The 20000-nt window shown below is 49.4% G+C and overlaps 2 protein-coding genes across 4 annotated transcripts in view; one reads left to right on the top strand and one right to left on the bottom strand.

Annotated features, from left to right (window-relative positions):
- The first annotated feature begins 961 nt into the window (after positions 1–961).
- On the top strand, positions 962–6081 carry wbp1 (WW domain binding protein 1). Its single transcript, XM_079608078.1, has 4 exons — positions 962–1290; positions 1955–2057; positions 2758–2925; positions 4638–6081. Exons 1-4 carry the CDS (start codon positions 1228–1230, stop codon positions 4916–4918), a joined length of 615 nt encoding a protein of 204 aa, XP_079464204.1. The 5' UTR covers positions 962–1227; the 3' UTR covers positions 4919–6081.
- A 3977-nt stretch (positions 6082–10058) lies between these two features.
- The window catches only part of lman2la (lectin, mannose-binding 2-like a), an 18384-nt gene continuing 8442 nt past the window's right edge, over positions 10059–20000 (bottom strand). Inside the window, exons 5-9 of one of the 3 annotated variants that reach the window (XM_079608393.1) lie at positions 18729–18761; positions 18481–18642; positions 17301–17415; positions 11239–11358; positions 10059–10794 (exon numbers count right to left, since the gene is read on the bottom strand). In XM_079608393.1, coding sequence (XP_079464519.1) covers positions 10652–10794; positions 11239–11358; positions 17301–17415; positions 18481–18642; positions 18729–18761 — 573 coding nt within the window. In that variant the 3' untranslated portion in view covers positions 10059–10651. The remainder of the gene's footprint in view (positions 10795–11238; positions 11359–17300; positions 17416–18480; positions 18643–18728; positions 18762–20000) is intronic. The other 2 variants (XM_079608394.1, XM_079608392.1) reach the window with 2 other exon arrangements.

Raw genomic sequence — 20000 nt, 5'->3', positions numbered from 1 at the left:
GTTCCGCCTGGCTCTGATGTCATGCTGACGTATGTCAAAAATTTCTCGCGAGCGCAAGGCACACCTGTCGGATTCTGCAGTCGCGCGCAGTTGCTCTCCACCGACTGCACTGATCAAAAGCATGATGGGAAACGACTTGCTGACGACACAGCTTAATGCTCATTGGTTTAAACAACCAAGATGTAATGTTCTCTTTTAAAATGTTTGATATTAAAACTCTGATATCATGTTTTATGTGTAATGATCTGTGAATATTCCCAAACTCTCTGACAGTGCGATCTCTAGGCCTATATGGATTATGTGATTATGTAATTAAAATATATATATAGCCTATATAAACACATGTATTAAAGAAAAAAGAAAAAAGATTGATAAACACGTATTTGGAATGGGATTATATAGCCTAACAAGTGATTTGGGTGTCTTGTTCATTATATTTATTTTCATATTTAATTGCATCCAGTTTAACACTGTGCACAAGCGTGAATCCCGTGAATCCCGCGATATCCATCTTTGATCTCACAGGTGTCAGATCCACTGTGAGAAGAGAGAACTGTCCGGCTTGCCTGCACTTTTTTCACTCCTCCCCTCACTGCAGCCGCCTACTCTCGCATACATTTCAGGCGAGGCAAGGCGCATCTCAAACAAGCCTAATCATATACTGCGCGTTCCCGCTGTCTCGCAGAACGCGCTGATGTCATCCTGTTGACGTAATGTTCTTATTCCGGTGTGCGCATCCGTTACATTTCAAATATATGACAATATGCAAATATATAAGTATCTCATAAAACCGTTTAAATTAGTATTATTGTTTTGAAATGTGTAATTGGTGTAATTTGCCAGACCAAAGTGAGGAAGACAATTCAACATGAATAAATGTTAAACGCACAATAATGTATGGGGTATAAAATTATAAAAAATATATAAATGATAAATGCAGCAACACTCGCACATGTGTGTGTGTGTGTGTGTGTGTGTGTGTGTGTGTGTGTGTGTGTGTGTGTGTGTGTGTGTGTGTGTGTGTGTGTGTGTGTGTGTGTGTGTGTGTGTGTGTGTGCGCGCGCGCGCGCGCGTGTGTGTGTGAGAGATTGCTGTGATTGTGATGCTGCTGCTGCTGCCCTCTGTGGATCATCACATTCATCACACAGACATGACGCGCGTCTGTTCATCTGAAGCTTTATGATTAACTTATGATTTACTGGAGTTTGGGAAGAAACGCGCAGAAAGATGCCGCAGAAGACGCTGTGCTCCGCCGTGGGGCTTCTCTGCGCAGCGGCGTGTTTAGTTCAGGTAAGCCGGCGGCAGGGCCTCTGAGGCGGGGAGTGCTTGAACTCGAGCTCGGGGATTCGCGCGATGTGGAGGCCTCGATAAACAACCGAAACAAAGCCATAAACCACGGTTACCGAAACATAATGTTCGTTATCCTGCTTCTTACCGGGTATTTAGAATCGACATACATGTTTTACATGTTGAAATCATAGACATTTGTGCAGATGAGATAAATATATATAAAATGCTTATTGATCGTTTTGTCTGTAGTGTTTGAGGGTTTGTAGTGTTTGTTTGGGTTCGGCTTTTACTGATTGTTTTAAAAGGCTATTGTGTAAGTGATCCAGCAAATCAATAAAGACTGACATTGGTGTTTCCTGTTTATTTACACCATATTAGGGCTAATTTTTATTTATATTATTATTTTGATATAGAATGGTTCCTATCATGTATGTATTGACTTTATTTCAGCTTTATCTTGAGCACAATAGTTGAATGTTTGACACAAATCAAGTCATCTGCCTTTCAAAGGATGAATTTGTGTTTATACTGGGCCTGAAGGATGAGACCCGTGAGTGTTTTCTGTCAGACTCCAACACTAAAACCTCACAGCTCGTGCGTGTGTGTGTGTGTGTGTGTGTGTGTGTGTGTGTGTCTGTCGCTGAATGCTTGTGTTTGTTTGCAGGGGAAGGAGTTTTGTTTCGGCGTGAACAATGAACAGTACCGCTGTGAGATGGGTTACTGCTGCGGGGAGACCGAGTGCTGCACTTACTATTACGAGCTGTGGTGTGAGTTACACACACACACCTGTAGATTCATCTGTTACAAACACACACACACACACCTGCAGATTCATCTGTTACACACACACACACACACCTGTAGATTCATCTGTTACAAACACACACACACACACCTGCAGATTCATCTGTTACACACACACACACACACACACACACCTGTAGATTCATCTGTTACAAACACACACACCTGCAGATTCATCTGTTACACACACACACACACCTGCAGATTCATCTGTTACACACACACACACACACACCTGCAGATTCATCTGTTACAAACACACACACACACACACACACCTGCAGATTCATCTGTTACAGACAAACACACACACACACACACACACACACACCTGCAGATTCATCTGTTACAGACAAACACACACACACACACACACACACACACACACACACACACACCTGCAGATTCATCTGTTACAGACACACACACACACACACACACCTGCAGATTCATCTGTTACAAACACACACACACACACCTGCAGATTCATCTGTTACAGACACACACACACACACACACACTTTGTACACACAATGTATACTTTTCTGTTAATTATGCCAGGTTAAAGAGAAGTGATTTTAGTTTAAAAACTAAAAGTGTGTGTGTGTGACGGGTGTGTGTGTGTGTGTGTGTGTGTGTGTGTGTGTGTGTGTGTGTGTGTAGGGTTCTGGCTGGTCTGGACCCTCATCATCATGCTGAGCTGCTGCTGTGCGTACCGACACCGGCGGGTGAAGATGCGACTCCAGCAGGAGCAGAGACAGCGAGAGATCAGCCTGATGGCGTACCAGGGGGCGTCCAGCTCCTTCATCACGCCTGCTCCTCTCAACCTGCGTGAGTCTCACACACACACACACACCCCCGTCACACACACACACACACACACACACACAGGCAGCGAGAGATCAGCCTGATGGCGTACCAGGGGGCGTCCAGCTCCTTCATCACGCCTGCTCCTCTCAACCTGCGTGAGTCTCACACACACACACACACACACCCGTCACACACACACACACACACACAGGCAGCGAGAGATCAGCCTGATGGCGTACCAGGGGGCGTCCAGCTCCTTCATCACGCCTGCTCCTCTCAACCTGCGTGAGTCTCACACACACACACACCCCCGTCACACACACACACACACACACACACACACACACACACACACACACACACACACACACACACAGGCAGCGAGAGATCAGCCTGATGGCGTACCAGGGGGCGTCCAGCTCCTTCATCACGCCTGCTCCTCTCAACCTGCGTGAGTCTCACACACACACACCCGTCACACACACACCCGTCACACACACACCCGTCACACACACACACACCCGTCACACACACACCCGTCACACACACACCCGTCACACACACACACACCCGTCACACACACATACACACACACCCGTCACACACACACACACACACACCTGTCACACACACACACACACCCGTCACACACACACACACATACACACACACCCGTCACACACACACACACACACACACACACCCGTCACACACACATACACACACACCCGTCACACACACACACCCGTCACACACACACACACACACAGACACCTGTCACACACACCCGTCACACACACACACCCGTCACACACACACCCGTCACACACACACCCGTCACACACACACACCCGTCACACACACACCCGTCACACACACACACACACCCCTTCACACACACACACCCGTCACACACACACACCCGTCACACACACACACCCGTCACACACACACACCCGTCACACACACACACCCGTCACACACACACACACACGTCACACACACACACACCCGTCACACACACACACACCCGTCACACACACACACCCGTCACACACACACCCGTCACACACACACACACACCCGTCACACACACACCCGTCACACACACACCCGTCACACACACACACCCGTCACACACACACACACACGTCACACACACCCGTCACACACACACACACCCGTCACACACACACACACCCGTCACACACACACACACCCGTCACACACACACACACCCGTCACACACACACGTAATTTCTTCGATTAATCGGATTAAAAGGCCAGGTTTTTTATTTAGTTTTATTGACAACACACACTCTTCCACGTCCTGGCAAAAACTGTCTTTCAAACTAGTGTGCCGCAGGAATGCTGTGAACACAGAGTGGATATATCCATGCGATGCACAACAGAGATATAAAGCAAAAGGAACGTTTAAATCCCTACATTAGAAATGAAGATAAATACAAATAAAAACACAAACTCGGTGTTGACTGATCAGAGGAATGTTCTGCAGGAACACACACTCATTGACATTCGTTGTCAATGATTTTCATCATCAATTATTATTGATTAGTTGTTGCAGCGCTATACTTTATATTAGTGAATATTATTTGAATAAATAGAATGACTGTGCATGTGTTTATCCATCTGTAAATGAAGTAGTGTGACATCATCACGTATCTGTCCTCTGATCCGTGTGTGTGTGTGTGTGTGTGTGTGTGTGTCTCCAGGCCTGTGGACGGACTGTAAGCTGCCGGACTACGAGGAGGTTCTGGCTCATCCTCCGACGCCTCCTCCGCCATACTCGGAGTCTGTGGACCCGCAGAACCCGCCCGCACCGGTCCCGGACGCGGAGAGCAGCCGGCGCCGGCACGTGACCGGGGACTCGGGCATCGAGGTGTGTGTGTGCCGGCCGGAGGAGGCCGAGGGGTGTCAGGGGGCGGCCGGCTGCTGTTCCAGCGCTGGCAGAGATCCAGCAGAACCAGAACCCGAACCCGAGCGCCTCGTGTGACGGAGACTCTGAGCTTCTGTTTCCCAGCATCCCTCACCCTTTCCTCGACTGAGCCACTGCTCGTTTCTCACCATGACTGTGGCCCAGAGCGACACACACACACACACACACACAGAGAGAGAGAGTGTAACGGGCGTGTGTGTTTGTGTGCCTGAAGATCCCATGAGCCCTGAGCGAGCAGATCAACACCGTCAGCTGATCGCCTCACACGTGTGTCTGCAAGACTGTGGCCTTTCCCATCTCGCACTGCTACTGTAAACCTGTGTGTGTGTGTGTGTGTGTGAGTGACATCCGCAGCATCACATGACTCTGCCTCAGCGTTATGATCTAGTTTATTAGTAAAGCACAAGCGCTGCGTGTCGTAGAGCCTCGGGCTGATAGTTGCATGCCGGTTCCGTATGAATCACGTGACGTTACCTGCATTAAGGGCTAAAATCAAGATCATGTTCCAGAATGTGTGCTGTTCCCACGCTTGTTTCCCATCATCCCTCTGAAGCCTGTGTGTTGCACTGAAGGACGCTGCATTTCTCCAACGCAATTCCTGCAAAGTTTACAGATTCTGTGCCTTTTTCCCACTGGAGAACCAGATTAACTAACTAACTAGGCTATGCAAAACACAAGAACTCGCCAGCAATAGCGCTCGTGTCCTGCGTGACCCGGCGAAGCTTCTCCTGGAGCCGGCCTCTGCTCCGCTCCGCACCGTCTGCCCGCGACGCTTGTCTGTGTTTCTTAGTTTGTGTACTAACTCAATCATGTTGTGCGTAAAGCCTCTGTTTCTGATGGGTTCATCCAGGAACTGTGAAATCTGAGGCGTCGGATGATTTCTTTTGTTCAAATGTGTGTTTAATAATAAGTGACGTTTAATATCGAGCCAAATCACAGCGCCAGCTCTTCTGTAAAGCACGTCGAGCTGTTTGAATTCATACTCGTTTATAATAGTGGAGCTGACGTGTGTAACGTACATCTGAGCATCCGTCCGGTTTCCTGATCGCAGGTGGTGATGATGATGATGAAGATGCTCAGACCTGCAGGCGTGTTTGATTTTGTAATCGCAGCACTGACAGCCGTGTGGCGTTTCTACTGACGCGTTATTTAGTAAGACGTCTGCTGTGTCTATAGTCATTTGTATTTTATTTTTGTAATAAAAACAATAAACCAGCTTTGGCACTCAGTCGTGTCTGTGTTTCTGATGTTCATCTGATCACGTCGTCATGTTCGACACACTGTTCATGCAGTGATCATGATTATGATAATTAAGAAGTTCCCAGGGAACTTGTAACGGGAAAATAAACCTTCCAGGCCAAGCATGACCAATACTATTACATACATACATACATACTATTTGATACTAATCCTACTATAGTGCTGCATTTGACACCATTGACCACAACATCCTTTTAAATAGACTCGAACATTATGTTGTCATTAGTGGAATTGCACTAGCATGGTTTAAATCACACTTATCTGACCGTTATCAGTTTGTAGCAGTAAATGAAGAGATGTCTTATCAATCACAAGTTCAGTATGGCGTACCACAAGGCTCAGTACTGGGACCGCTGCTGTTCACTCTGTACATGCTACCATTAGGAGATATCATTAGGAAACATGGAATTAGCTTTCACTGTTATGCCGACGATACTCAGCTGTATATTTCTTCAAAACCTAACGAAACCTACCAATTCACAAAATTAACGGAATGCATAGCGGATATAAAAAACTGGATGACTAGTAATTTCCTACTACTAAATTCAGAAAAAAAACAGATTCTAATTATTGGACAAAAAAAACTTCCACACTAATACCCTAGAACACTGTCTAACACTTGATGATGCTCTGTTAAGTCTTCGTCGTCGGTTAGGAACCTGGGTGTGTGTGTGTGTGCGTGTGTGTGTGCTCTCTGATACCAATCTTTCATTTGAAAGTCACGTGTCTAGTATCTGTAAAACCGCATTTTTCCATCTTAAAAATATATCAAAATTTCGTCAAATGCTCTCAATGAAAAATGACCTCAAGGCTAGATTATTGTAATGCTCTACTGGGTGGTTGCCCTGCACGCATAATAAACAAACTACAGCTGGTCCAAAACTCAGCAGCTCGAGTTCTTACCAGAAGGGTTAGTGTGAAACGTTCCCACCGCCTTGTTCCCTTATCAACATACCTCGTTACAGAAACATCTGTGTTGTATAAAGCTGACTTGAAAGCATCTGCTCTTTTATTCAGGGAAATGAGACGTTAAACACGAATCTGATAATGCACTGTTTTCAGTGTAAAAAACTAACTTTTTTATCTTGGAATATAGAGAAAGAGACGGTTGCAGTGGATTAAACTTCAGAGATTCATAATAATGCAGGAATATATCTAGAGAAAGTCAGTTCTGAAGGTCTTGAAATTGTGTTTTTAATAATATGATCACTGACACGTGATGAAGAAGTGATGAAGATCCCATGAGTCTGTGCGTGACAGGACTGACTCACACATGAATATAAACACACGTAAGTCTGATCTGTCAGATGTGAACGCTGTACGTCAGAAAACATGATGTTCTTCCTCAGTGTTTCTGTCTTGTTTTCCAGGACAAATATCTAAACATTCTTAAATCAAGATACATTTACTGGAGAAGCAACATGACTGAAGATATTAACTCTTGTTTTCTGAGAGATGATCCAAATTAAGTGAGTTTATAATTAAAACAAGAAGAAAATCACCCAATGAGATAAGAAAAATAAGATTCATTTAAAGGGAAAACACGTTTATTTGTTTTCTTTTGTCGTCTAATAATCCTTGCATTGCATATTACGGATATTGTCGGCTTTTGTTCCTCTCCTGTAAGTCGCTCTGGATAAAAGTCTCTGCTAAAAGCATTAATGCAAAGGTAAATTCATTTGGAAATTTCAAGCATGTTTTTATAGATTTTCAACATTTATTATTAACTATGTGAGGTACATGAAACACTTTGATTACAGACGAGACTGATGCCAAATCCTCTGCGTCACGAACAGATCCTGAGATGATGATCTGTGGGATTAGTGTTCCGACGCGCTGCTAATGTGTGAAACAGTGAATCACGAGTCTAACAACATCTGTGTTTCGACGTCCGTGATTCAACATCTGTGTTTCGACGTCCGTGTTTCAACATCCGTGATTCAAAATCCGTGATTCAACATCCGTGATTCAACATCCGTGATTCAACATCTGTGTTTCAACGTCCGTGATTCAACATCCGTGATTCAACGTCCGTGTTTCAACGTCCGTGATTCAACATCCGTGATTCAACGTCCATGTTTCAACATCCGTGATTCAACGTCCATGATTCAACGTCCATGTTTCAACATCCATGTTTCAACATCCGTGATTCAACGTCCGTGTTTCAACGTCCGTGATTCAACATCCGTGATTCAACATCCGTGATTCAACATCCGTGATTCCGTGTTTCAACATCCGTGTTTCAACATCCGTGTTTCAACATCCGTGATTCAACATCCGTGATTCAACATCCGTGATTCAACATCCGTGATTCCGTGTTTCAACATCCGTGATTCAACATCCGTGATTCAACATCCGTGATTCAACATCCGTGATTCCGTGTTTCAACATCCGTGATTCAACATCCGTGATTCAACATCCGTGATTCAACATCCGTGATTCAACATCCGTGATTCCGTGTTTCAACATCCGAGATTCAACGTCCGTGATTCAACATCCGTGATTCAACATCCGTGATTCAACGTCCGTGTTTCAACGTCCGTGATTCAACATCCGTGATTCAACGTCCGTGTTTCAACATCCGTGATTCAACGTCCATGATTCAACGTCCATGTTTCAACATCCATGTTTCAACATCCGTGATTCAACGTCCGTGATTCAACGTCCGTGATTCAACGTCCGTGATTCAACGTCCGTGATTCAACGTCCGTGATTCAACATCCGTGATTCCGTATTTCAACATCCGTGATTCAACGTCCGTGATTCAACGTCCGTGATTCAACGTCCGTGATTCAACGTCCGTGATTCAACGTCCGTGATTCAACGTCCGTGATTCAACATCCGTGTTTCAACATCCGTGATTCAACATCCATGTTTCAACATCCGTGATTCAACATCTGTGATTCCGTGTTTCAACATCCGTGATTCAACGTCCGTGATTCAACGTCCGTGATTCAACATCCGTGTTTCAACATCCGTGATTCCGTATTTCAACATCCGTGATTCAACATCCGTGATTCCGTGTTTCAACATCCGTTATTCCGTGTTTCAACATCCGTGATTCCGTATTTCAACATCCGTGATTCAACATCCGTGATTCCGTGTTTCAACATCCGTTATTCCGTGTTTCAACATCCGTTATTCCGTGTTTCAACATCCGTGATTCCGTATTTCAACATCCGTGATTCAACATCCGTGATTCCGTGTTTCAACGTCCGTTATTCCATGTTTCAACTAGGGATAGCGAAAACTAAAAAATTTCTTGACCGACCACCGAGCCTCATTAGCCGGTTAACCGATTCGTTTTTAAATAATTTGAATTAATAACAGCCATTTCGAGCCGCGCCTGCAATTTCACAACTCTGTCAGATCTCTCTGCCGCTCTGCCTCCCGCTCACACAAACACACACACACAGACACACACAGACACACACACTGCCCCGGCGCCACTCACGTCCCTTTTTTTAAATCCCCTACAGCGCGAAACACGAGTCCAGCAAACGCGGCGCCGAGGAGCTTGTATGTAATCCGAGGACAAATGGCTCCTTAGTTTCTGAATGGTTCGGGTACAAGGTGATCGTGTTGAAAATAAAGGCGTTTGTCTAGCATTAGCAGCTCATTTGAAACATTGCCGCGGCTCATTTAAGAAAATGACAGCTCCGAACCGAAGAGATGCCGCTTTAGTTTGAGGCAGTGCTAACAATAATAAAGAAAGATGATGATCATCATCACCTTATCGGTTACCACTGAAATGTAGATGTAATGTATTTCCATATTTAAGCGCTGGAGTATCACACAAGTTACATCTGTGTCGTTCTTGTTGGTGAAATGGTCCCACACACACTACTCTTCTTCTGCCCTGGCTCTAACCTCGAGTGTGTTAGCCTGTAGCCTTTACTGTTCCCAAACCTTGTGAGCACGCGAACCCAAACGCTGTGAGCGCGCACCAAATGTTTTTATTGGTTTATTAAGTACAAACGGGCGAGTTATGAAAAATTGAGTGTGAAAGGTCAAACAAAACCCTTCACACAAAGCTTGACACAAAAAGATCTTGGAATGAGATGCTAACTGTAGTAGCGTTTAGTCCACTGTCTATAATAGACTAATTTAGAGATCACTTCTTTTTTTACCGACTACTTTGATCGGTTAACGTTGATATGGTCAACCATCGGTCTTAGGTCATCGGCTAACATCCCTAGTTTCAACAGTAGCGTACAGATATAACAGAGACAAAAATCAACAAAACTTTAATTCTGGTTCCATGGGCTCCTCAGATTTCCCATTTGAATCTGGACAGATGACAAGATGTTAGACGTTCTGTACAAACAATTCATAAATATATAATATAAAACAAATAAATATAGCACAGGTTGGGAGAATGAAGGCAGCAGGAGTTTGAGAAAGACATTCACATCCGAGACTCGTGATGCCCGTCACCTTCATCATCTTCATCTTCACGACGACAGGTCGAGTGTTCATCGCTCAGGTTATTCCCCCTCGACAGAGAGAGAGTGTGTGTGTGTGTGTGTGTCAGTAGAAGCGCTTGCGCCGGCTCTCGCTCCAGTGCCCGTACAGAACCAGTCCCACCACCACCAGCAGAAACACTCCCAGCATGGAGAAGAGCACACAGAAGAAGATACTGATGCTGCTCATGGCCTCCTCGTCCTCGTACGCTGGACACACACACACACACACACACACACACACACACACACCTCATTATGATGAACCCATACTCATTCTTCAATCTCAAGGAACATTACTTCTGTGCTGTTGTCAGTGGATGCGTGGACGAAACTTCTGTGAACATCATCATCATCTGAAGCTCCTGCCGTAAAATAATCTGTGCTTTGATACTTTTGATATGAAACAAAGTCTCGGCTCTCAAATCCTGTCAGTTTCATCAGTAAATCCTGTCAGTAAATGTGTGTGTGTGTGTGTGTGTGTGACAGAAGAACCGGTCATCTCTTCCTCTACCAGTTACAGCAGCAAATAAACACCAGTGAACATCAGAAGGAAAGTTGAAAGATTCAGAACAACTTCCTGAAATCAATCATGTCGATCGTAAGGAACGCTGACACACACGCGAGCTGCTGTGATCATGTGATCATACTCACGTCTCAGGAGCTCCATGTTGTCGACGCTGGGAACCAGAACCTCCTCCTGCTCCTCGTCCTCCTGTTTGCTGCGCAGGACCGTCAGCTGGTACAGCTTCATGGAGATCAGGTCATGGTTATCTGACACACACACACACACACTGAGCATGAGCTGTGTGACGGTGAAGTGCTCGCACACGCGTGTGTCACCCACAGACTGTATAAAACACTGGCCGTATTGTCAGTGACAATACTGTGTTTCTGAAGCCCAAAGTGGGCGGAGCCGGCGTCGCCATCTTGGCTGTGTCACTCCCGGATAAACGAACATGTGCAGCGAGGCGGATAAGCTGAGGTGACGTGATGCTAACGGTAGCAGACGAACGGCTTGTAGTGACATCAGCGGCAATCCACCTGTCACTCAAGTGGCCACGCCCTTAATTATGCAGAACTTTAAGGCTTAATATAATTTAAACGGATGAATTATAAAAATATTCACCCCCCTCAGTCGTCATAAAGAGCAAAACCACTTTTTGCACCAGACTGTAAACATGTTCATTCCCGTTCGCTCCAGACCGCCAGAGGCAGTGCTAGTGGAGAATCCCTCGCGCTTGACCGAGAATCGAATAACAAAGCTGTCACCTCGTGACTAATGACGGGTCTTCATCTATAATAACCTCTTCGTTTATCTCTGTAAAGCAGCTTTGAAACAATTTACATTGTTAAGCGCTATATAAATAAAGATGACTTGACATGACTACAGTCTTTGATGATCCGGCGAAGGCAGCACGATTCGGGGAAGTGCGGCGAGACCCATATTAAAGCGACGAGTGTCTCCCACTGAGTCACAGAACCTGACCCTGACCCCCGGGTCTCCCACTGAGTCACAGAACCTGACCCTGACCCTGACCCCCGGGTCTCCCACTGAGTCACAGAACCTGACCCTGACCCCCGGGTCTCCCACTGAGTCACAGAACCTGACCCTGACCCTGACCCCCGGGTCTCCCACTGAGTCACAGAACCTGACCCTGACCCCCGGGTCTCCCACTGAGTCACAGAACCTGACCCTGACCCCGGGTCTCCCACTGAGTCACAGAACCTGACCCTGACCCCCGGGTCTCCCACTGAGTCACAGAACCTGACCCTGACCCCCGGGTCTCCCACTGAGTCACAGAACCTGACCCTGACCCCGGGTCTCCCACTGAGTCACAGAACCTGACCCTGACCCCCGGGTCTCCCACTGAGTCACAGAACCTAACCCTGACCCCCGGGTCTCCCACTGAGTCACAGAACCTGACCCTGACCCCCGGGTCTCCCACTGAGTCACAGAACCTAACCCTGACCCCCGGGTCTCCCACTGAGTCACAGAACCTGACCCTGACCCCCGGGTCTCCCACTGAGTCACAGAACCTGACCCTGACCCCCGGGTCTCCCACTGAGTCACAGAACCTGACCCTGACCCCCGGGTCTCCCACTGAGTCACAGAACCTGACCCTGACCCCCGGGTCTCCCACTGAGTCACAGAACCTGACCCTGACCCCCGGGTCTCCCACTGAGTCACAGAACCTGACCCTGACCCCCGGGTCTCCCACTGAGTCACAGAACCTAACCCTGACCCCCGGGTCTCCCACTGAGTCACAGAACCTAACCCTGACCCCCGGTCTCCCACTGAGTCACAGAACCTAACCCTGACCCCCGGGTCTCCCACTGAGTCACAGAACCTGACCCTGACCCCCGGGTCTCCCACTGAGTCACAGAACCTAACCCTGACCCCCGGGTCTCCAACTGAGTCACAGAACCTGACCCTGACCCCCGGGTCTCCCACTGAGTCACAGAACCTAACCCTGACCCCCGGGTCTCCCACTGAGTCACAGAACCTGACCCTGACCCCCGGGTCTCCCACTGAGTCACAGAACCTGACCCTGACCCCCGGGTCTCCCACTGAGTCACAGAACCTAACCCTGACCCCCGGGTCTCCCACTGAGTCACAGAACCTAACCCTGACCCCCGGTCTCCCACTGAGTCACAGAACCTAACCCTGACCCCCGGGTCTCCCACTGAGTCACAGAACCTGACCCTGACCCCCGGGTCTCCCACTGAGTCACAGAACCTAACCCTGACCCCCGGGTCTCCAACTGAGTCACAGAACCTGACCCTGACCCCCGGGTCTCCCACTGAGTCACAGAACCTAACCCTGACCCCCGGGTCTCCCACTGAGTCACAGAACCTGACCCTGACCCCCGGGTCTCCCACTGAGTCACAGAACCTGACCCTGACCCTGACCCCCGGGTCTCCCACTGAGTCACAGAACCTGACCCTGACCCCCGGACTCCCACTGAGTCACAGAACCTAACCCTGACCCCCGGTATCCCACTGAGTTACAGAACCTAACCCTGACCCCCCGGTCTCCCACTGAGTCACAGAACCTGACCCTGACCCCCGGTCTCCCACTGAGTAACAGAACCTAACCCTGACCCCCGGTCTCCCACTGAGTCACAGAACCTAACCCTGACCCCCGGTATCCCACTGAGTCACAAAACCTGACCCTGACCCCCGGGTCTCCCACTGAGTCACAGAACCTGACCCTGATCCCCGGTCTCCCACTGAGTAACAGAACCTAACCCTGACCCCCGGTATCCCACTGAGTCACAGAACCTAACCCTGACCCCCGGTATCCCACTGAGTCACAGAACCTAACCCTGACCCCCGGGTCTCCCACTGAGTCACAGAACCTGACCCTGACCCCCGGTCTCCCACTGAGTCACAGAACCTGACCCTGACCCCCGGGTCTCCCACTGAGTCACAGAACCTGACCCTGACCCCCGGGTCTCCCACTGAGTCACAGAACCTAACCCTGACCCCCGGGTCTCCCACTGAGTCACAGAACCTGACCCTGACCCTGACCCCCGGGTCTCCCACTGAGTCACAGAACCTGACCCTGACCCCCGGGTCTCCCACTGAGTCACAGAACCTGACCCTGACCCCCGGTATCCCACTGAGTCACAGAACCTAACCCTGACCCCCGGGTCTCCCACTGAGTCACAGAACCTGTCACAGAACCTAACCCTGACCCCCGGGTCTCCCACTGAGTCACAGAACCTGACCCTGACCCCCGGGTCTCCCACTGAGTCACAGAACCTGACCCTGACCCCCGGTCTCCCATTGAGTCACAGAACCTAACCCTGACCCCCGGTATCCCACTGAGTCACAGAACCTAACCCTGACGCCCGGTCTCCCACTGAGTCACAAAACCTGACCCTGACCCCCGGTCTCCCACTGAGTCACAGAACCTGACCCTGACCCCCGGTCTCCCACTGAGTAACAGAACCTAACCCTGACCCCCGGTCTCCCACTGAGTCACAGAACCTAACCCTGACCCCCGGTATCCCACTGAGTCACAGAACCTAACCCTGACCCCCGGTATCCCACTGAGTCACAGAACCTGACCCTGACCCCCGGTCTCCCACTGAGTCACAGAACCTGACCCTGACCCCCGGTCTCCCACTGAGTCACAGAACCTAACCCTGACCCCCGGTCTCCCACTGAGTCACAGAACCTAACCCTGACCCCCGGGTCTCCCACTGAGTCACAGAACCTGACCCTGACCCCCGGTCTCCCACTGAGTCACAGAACCTGACCCTGACCCCCGGGTCTCCCACTTAGTCACAGAACCTGACCCTGACCCCGGGTCTCCCACTGAGTCACAGAACCTGACCCTGACCCCCGGGTCTCCCACTGAGTCACAGAACCTGACCCTGACCCCCGGGTCTCCCACTGAGTCACAGAACCTGACCCTGACCCCCGGTATCCCACTGAGTCACAGAACCTAACCCTGACCCCCGGGTCTCCCACTGAGTCACAGAACCTGACCCTGACCCTGACCCTGACCCTGACCCCCGGGTCTCCCACTGAGTCACAGAACCTGACCCTGACCCCCGGTCTCCCATTGAGTCACAGAACCTAACCCTGACCCCCGGTATCCCACTGAGTCACAGAACCTAACCCTGACGCCCGGTCTCCCACTGAGTCACAAAACCTGACCCTGACCCCCGGTCTCCCACTGAGTCACAGAACCTGACCCTGACCCCCGGTCTCCCACTGAGTAACAGAACCTAACCCTGACCCCCGGTCTCCCACTGAGTCACAGAACCTAACCCTGACCCCCGGTATCCCACTGAGTCACAGAACCTAACCCTGACCCCCGGTATCCCACTGAGTCACAGAACCTGACCCTGACCCCCGGTCTCCCACTGAGTCACAGAACCTGACCCTGACCCCCGGTCTCCCACTGAGTCACAGAACCTAACCCTGACCCCCGGTCTCCCACTGAGTCACAGAACCTAACCCTGACCCCCGGGTCTCCCACTGAGTCACAGAACCTGACCCTGACCCCCGGTCTCCCACTGAGTCACAGAACCTGACCCTGACCCCCGGGTCTCCCACTTAGTCACAGAACCTGACCCTGACCCCGGGTCTCCCACTGAGTCACAGAACCTGACCCTGACCCTGACCCCGGGTCTCCCACTGAGTCACAGAACCTGACCCTGACCCTGACCCTCGGGTCTCCCACTGAGTCACAGAACCTGACCCTGACCCCCGGGTCTCCCACTGAGTCACAGAACCTGACCCTGACCCCGGGTCTCCCACTGAGTCACAGAACCTGACCATGACCCCGGGTCTCCCACTGAGTCACAGAACCTGACCCTGACCCCCGGGTCTCCCACTGAGTCACAGAACCTGACCCTGACCCCCGGGTCTCCCACTGAGTCACAGAACCTGACCCTGACCCTGACCCCGGGTCTCCCACTGAGTCACAGAACCTGACCCTGACCCCCGGTCTCCCACTGAGTCCCAGAACCTGACCCTGACCCCTGGGTCTCCCGCTGAGTCACAGAACCTGACCCTGACCCCGGGTCTCCCACTGAGTCACAGAACCTGACCCTGACCCCCGGGTCTCCCCCTGAGTCACAGAACCTGACCCTGACCCCCGGGTCTCCCACTGAGTCACAGAACCTGACCCCCGGTCTCCCACTGAGTCACAGAACCTGACCCTGACCCCGGGTCTCCCACTGAGTCACAGAACCTGACCCTGACCCCCGGGTCTCCCCCTGAGTCACAGAACCTGACCCTGACCCCCGGGTCTCCCACTGAGTCACAGAACCTGACCCCCGGTCTCCCACTGAGTCACAGAACCTGACCCTGACCCCGGGTCTCCCACTGAGTCACAGAACCTGACCCTGACCCCCGGGTCTCCCACTGAGTCACAGAACCTGACCCTGACCCCCGGGTCTCCCACTGAGTCACAGAACCTGACCCTGACCCCCGGGTCTCCCACTGAATCACAGAACCTGACCCTGACCCCCGGGTCTCCCACTGAGTCACAGAACCTGACCCTGACCCTGACCCCCGGGTCTCCCACTGAGTCACAGAACCTGACCCTGACCCCCGGGTCTCCCACTGAGTCACAGAACCTGACCCTGACCCCCAGGTCTCCCACTGAGTCACAGAACCTGACCCTGACCCTGACCCCCGGGTCTCCCACTGAGTCACAGAACCTGACCCTGACCCCCGGGTCTCCCACTGAGTCGGGTCTCCCACTGAGTCACAGAACCTGACCCTGACCCCCGGGTCTCCCACTGAGTCACAGAACCTAACCCTGACCCCCGGTCTCCCACTGAGTCACAGAACCTGACCCCCGGTCTCCCACTGAGTCACAGAACCTAACCCTGACCCCCGGTCTCCCACTGAGTCACAGAACCTGACCCTGACCCCCGGGTCTCCCACTGAGTCACAGAACCTAACCCTGACCCCCGGTCTCCCACTGAGTCACAGAACCTGACCCTGACCCCCGGTCTCCCACTGAGTCACAGAACCTGACCCTGACCCCGGGTCTCCCACTGAGTCACAGAACCACGTTACGATCATAACCAGCGTTTATTCTGCCGTAGAGTTGGGCATTTAACATGCGGGTCTATGGGATTGAGTCTCTTCTGCACCCGGTCTCTAGTGGCCAGTGGATGAACTGCAGTTTAATCTCTCAGTGTTGATCACGAGAGAGACGTGACCGTGGCGGTTCTGGTTCTCACCGGACAGATCTCCAGTGACGGCTGACGCTCCAAAGTAGAAGCCCTGCGGCAGACGAACACCGGGAACATCCAGACAATCCCTCCACTCGTGCTGCCCGTCGATGTCCAGCATGATCTGCACACGCACACACACACACACAGGTCAGCTCGTTCTCACCGTGAGTCTGCGGTGCGCACACACACACACACACACACACACACACTAGAGTTGTGACGTTCGCGAACGAACCGATTCTTTTGAACGGCTCATAAACATGAACGATGGGAGCCGAGTCGCGGCTGGAGGGGAGCAGTTTTTTTCTGTCGTTCTTATTTTCCTATGCGTGTTTCACACAGATGCACACAAAGGCATTTACACTTGGCATTAACATGCAATCACCATGATCCGATCAAGCAGATCGGATCATTAGCCAATCAGGACACCGTGCGTTTACATTTGTTCATATTAGCCTCTGTATCTGGATAGCCGATCGGATTTCTGTTTCCTGCATAATATTTAAATTAGGACACCAATAAGAGTAAAGATAATACAAATAAAGCAATGTCCCAATTGCTTTCACTCACTCACTTTACTTTCCTGTGCAATCTCCATCCTTAAATCAAATTACGTTTTTGAATGAAGGAATATTTCCAGAGTTGATCATACAAAAATAGTAGGCCTAATAGTAGTAATAGTGGACTGTATGTAGACATTTCCATTTTATTTATTCTAATTTTATCTACAGTATAGGCTATATTTAAAACTTTAAATATTTTTTTGTTTTTTATCAAAATGATCTTGTGTGGAAGTGTTTGTAGTAAAAGCTATTTTGCACAGAAATTCATTGCAGCCGGCTTTGTTTTTGATGTTTATTTGTGAGTAGGTATTGTATGAATAACATAAGTCAACATAGCTTTACACATACACACACTTTGTACTAAAGGTAAATCCAAAATAGTGATGTCACTTTCTAAGCAGAGGGATGTTGTGCAACCCTATGGAATATAGTCCACACATGATAAATGAGGTAATAATCAATATTTCAGAATAATTCAAACTCAGATATTGGTGTTTTAATTATTTGACTACAAATCTCACCTCACCCCGTTCTTTTGAACGGCTCTTTGAAAGGAACGGATCGCCAAGATCCGGATCCCCTCAAAGAGCCATAAATCCCATCACTAACACACACACACTCACCGTGAGTCTGCGGCGCACATATCTGATGAACAGAAAGCTGTCGTGCTTCAGGTTTCGCACCATCGCGCTGCAGCCGCCCAGTTCTGAGGGACGCCCGTCCCGATCGTGGTCGTAGCTGATCGAGCCGTTGCCCACCATTGCTAACACGTACGGGAAGATACGCTACCACAAACACAGGAGATCAGTCAGTCACAGCTGTAGAGAGTCACATGACCATCACTGAGCCTGATTAGCGAACGCTAGGTTACCTGCGTGCGCGGCGTGTATCGTTTCCTCTGAGCCTAAAAACAAACAAACACACACACTGTGAGCGTTCACTTCTAAAAACACACTATATGGACAAAAGTATTGGTTTTATTTATAAAATGCCTTTCCCAAGATTAAGGTCGCTGAGCAAGGAGATAATGCATAAACATTGTCTGCTGGGGGCGGGGTGTCCTTTCGGGGGGGTGGGGGGTACTGGTGCGGGGTGTCCTTTCGGGGGGGTGGGGGGTACTGGTGCGGGGTGTCCTTATCATAGTGTTGAGACTGCACTAGCTAAGATCTACTGCTAGCTGCTGACTCTGGTCTGTTAACTGTACTAATGCTGCTGGATTTAAGTGCAGCATCTGATACGGTTTCACAGCATTGTGCTGCACAGATTGGAATCTATTGGAATTGCTGGTTCCTGTTCGACCTGGTTTCAATCTCACTTTACGGGTCGTACTCAGTTTGTACAGTTGAAGCAGTTTTGCTCAAAACCCTCGTATGTCAATTCAGGTGTCCCACAGTATTAGGGCCTCTTTTATTTATCATTTATCTTCTAACCCTTGGTAATATTTTTAGGAAATTTGTCCACCTGTATGCTGACGATACCCATCTTTATTTGTCCTCTAACCCTTCCGCTAATTTTCAGATTGTTTGGCAGAGATTAAAGAAGAATGGTTTACTTAAAATTTTCTTAAAGTTAACTCCAGTAAAACGGAAATTATTTTAGTTGGCTCAATCTGTTGAAATCTACATGTTCATCTGTGAATATTGACAACTTACCGGTCTCCGTATCTAAAGTTAAAAGTCTGGGGATATTTTTGACAGTACTCTATAATCTGAAGCACACATAGACAGTGTCATTCGCTCTGCTTATTTTCACATTCGCAATATCAATCGACTCCGTCTGGCTCGCTCAGTAAAGAGCACAGCGATTCCTGTCCATGCTCCAGTGACGTCCCGTATAGATCTCTGCAACGCTCTTCTGTTTGGATCGCCTTCAAAGTTACTTAACAAACTCCAACTAGTACAGAACTTCTCTAGCTGAACATGTTACTCCAATATTACAACACTTGCACTGGCTGCCGGTAAAGTATCGTATTCATTATAAAATTCTTCTTCTTACTGACAAAGCATTCAATAACCCCTTCATACTTATTATAACTCCTTCACGAACGTTAAGATCTTCTTCCCTCTAGAACTCGCACTACTCCTCTGGGGTCCGAGTTTGACTCCTGCAGCTCCTCGTGACGGAGTTTGACTCACGCAGCTCC

The sequence above is a fragment of the Phoxinus phoxinus genome (assembly GCF_949152265.1).
Source record: "Phoxinus phoxinus genome assembly, chromosome: 3".
NCBI classification, from domain to species: domain Eukaryota; kingdom Metazoa; phylum Chordata; class Actinopteri; order Cypriniformes; family Leuciscidae; genus Phoxinus; species Phoxinus phoxinus.
This window is presented reverse-complemented; position numbering and strand designations above follow the sequence as displayed.

Excerpts from the sequence above, each read along its gene's own strand:
- wbp1 (XM_079608078.1), top strand. The coding sequence starts at position 1,228 with ATGCCGCAGAAGACGCTGTGCTCCGCCGTGGGGCTTCTCTGCGCAGCG. Across the intron at positions 1,291-1,954 it reads CAGCGGCGTGTTTAGTTCAG|GGGAAGGAGTTTTGTTTCGG; the intron begins GTAAGCCGGCGG and ends GTTTGTTTGCAG. Across the intron at positions 2,926-4,637 it reads GCCTGCTCCTCTCAACCTGC|GCCTGTGGACGGACTGTAAG; the intron begins GTGAGTCTCACA and ends GTGTGTCTCCAG.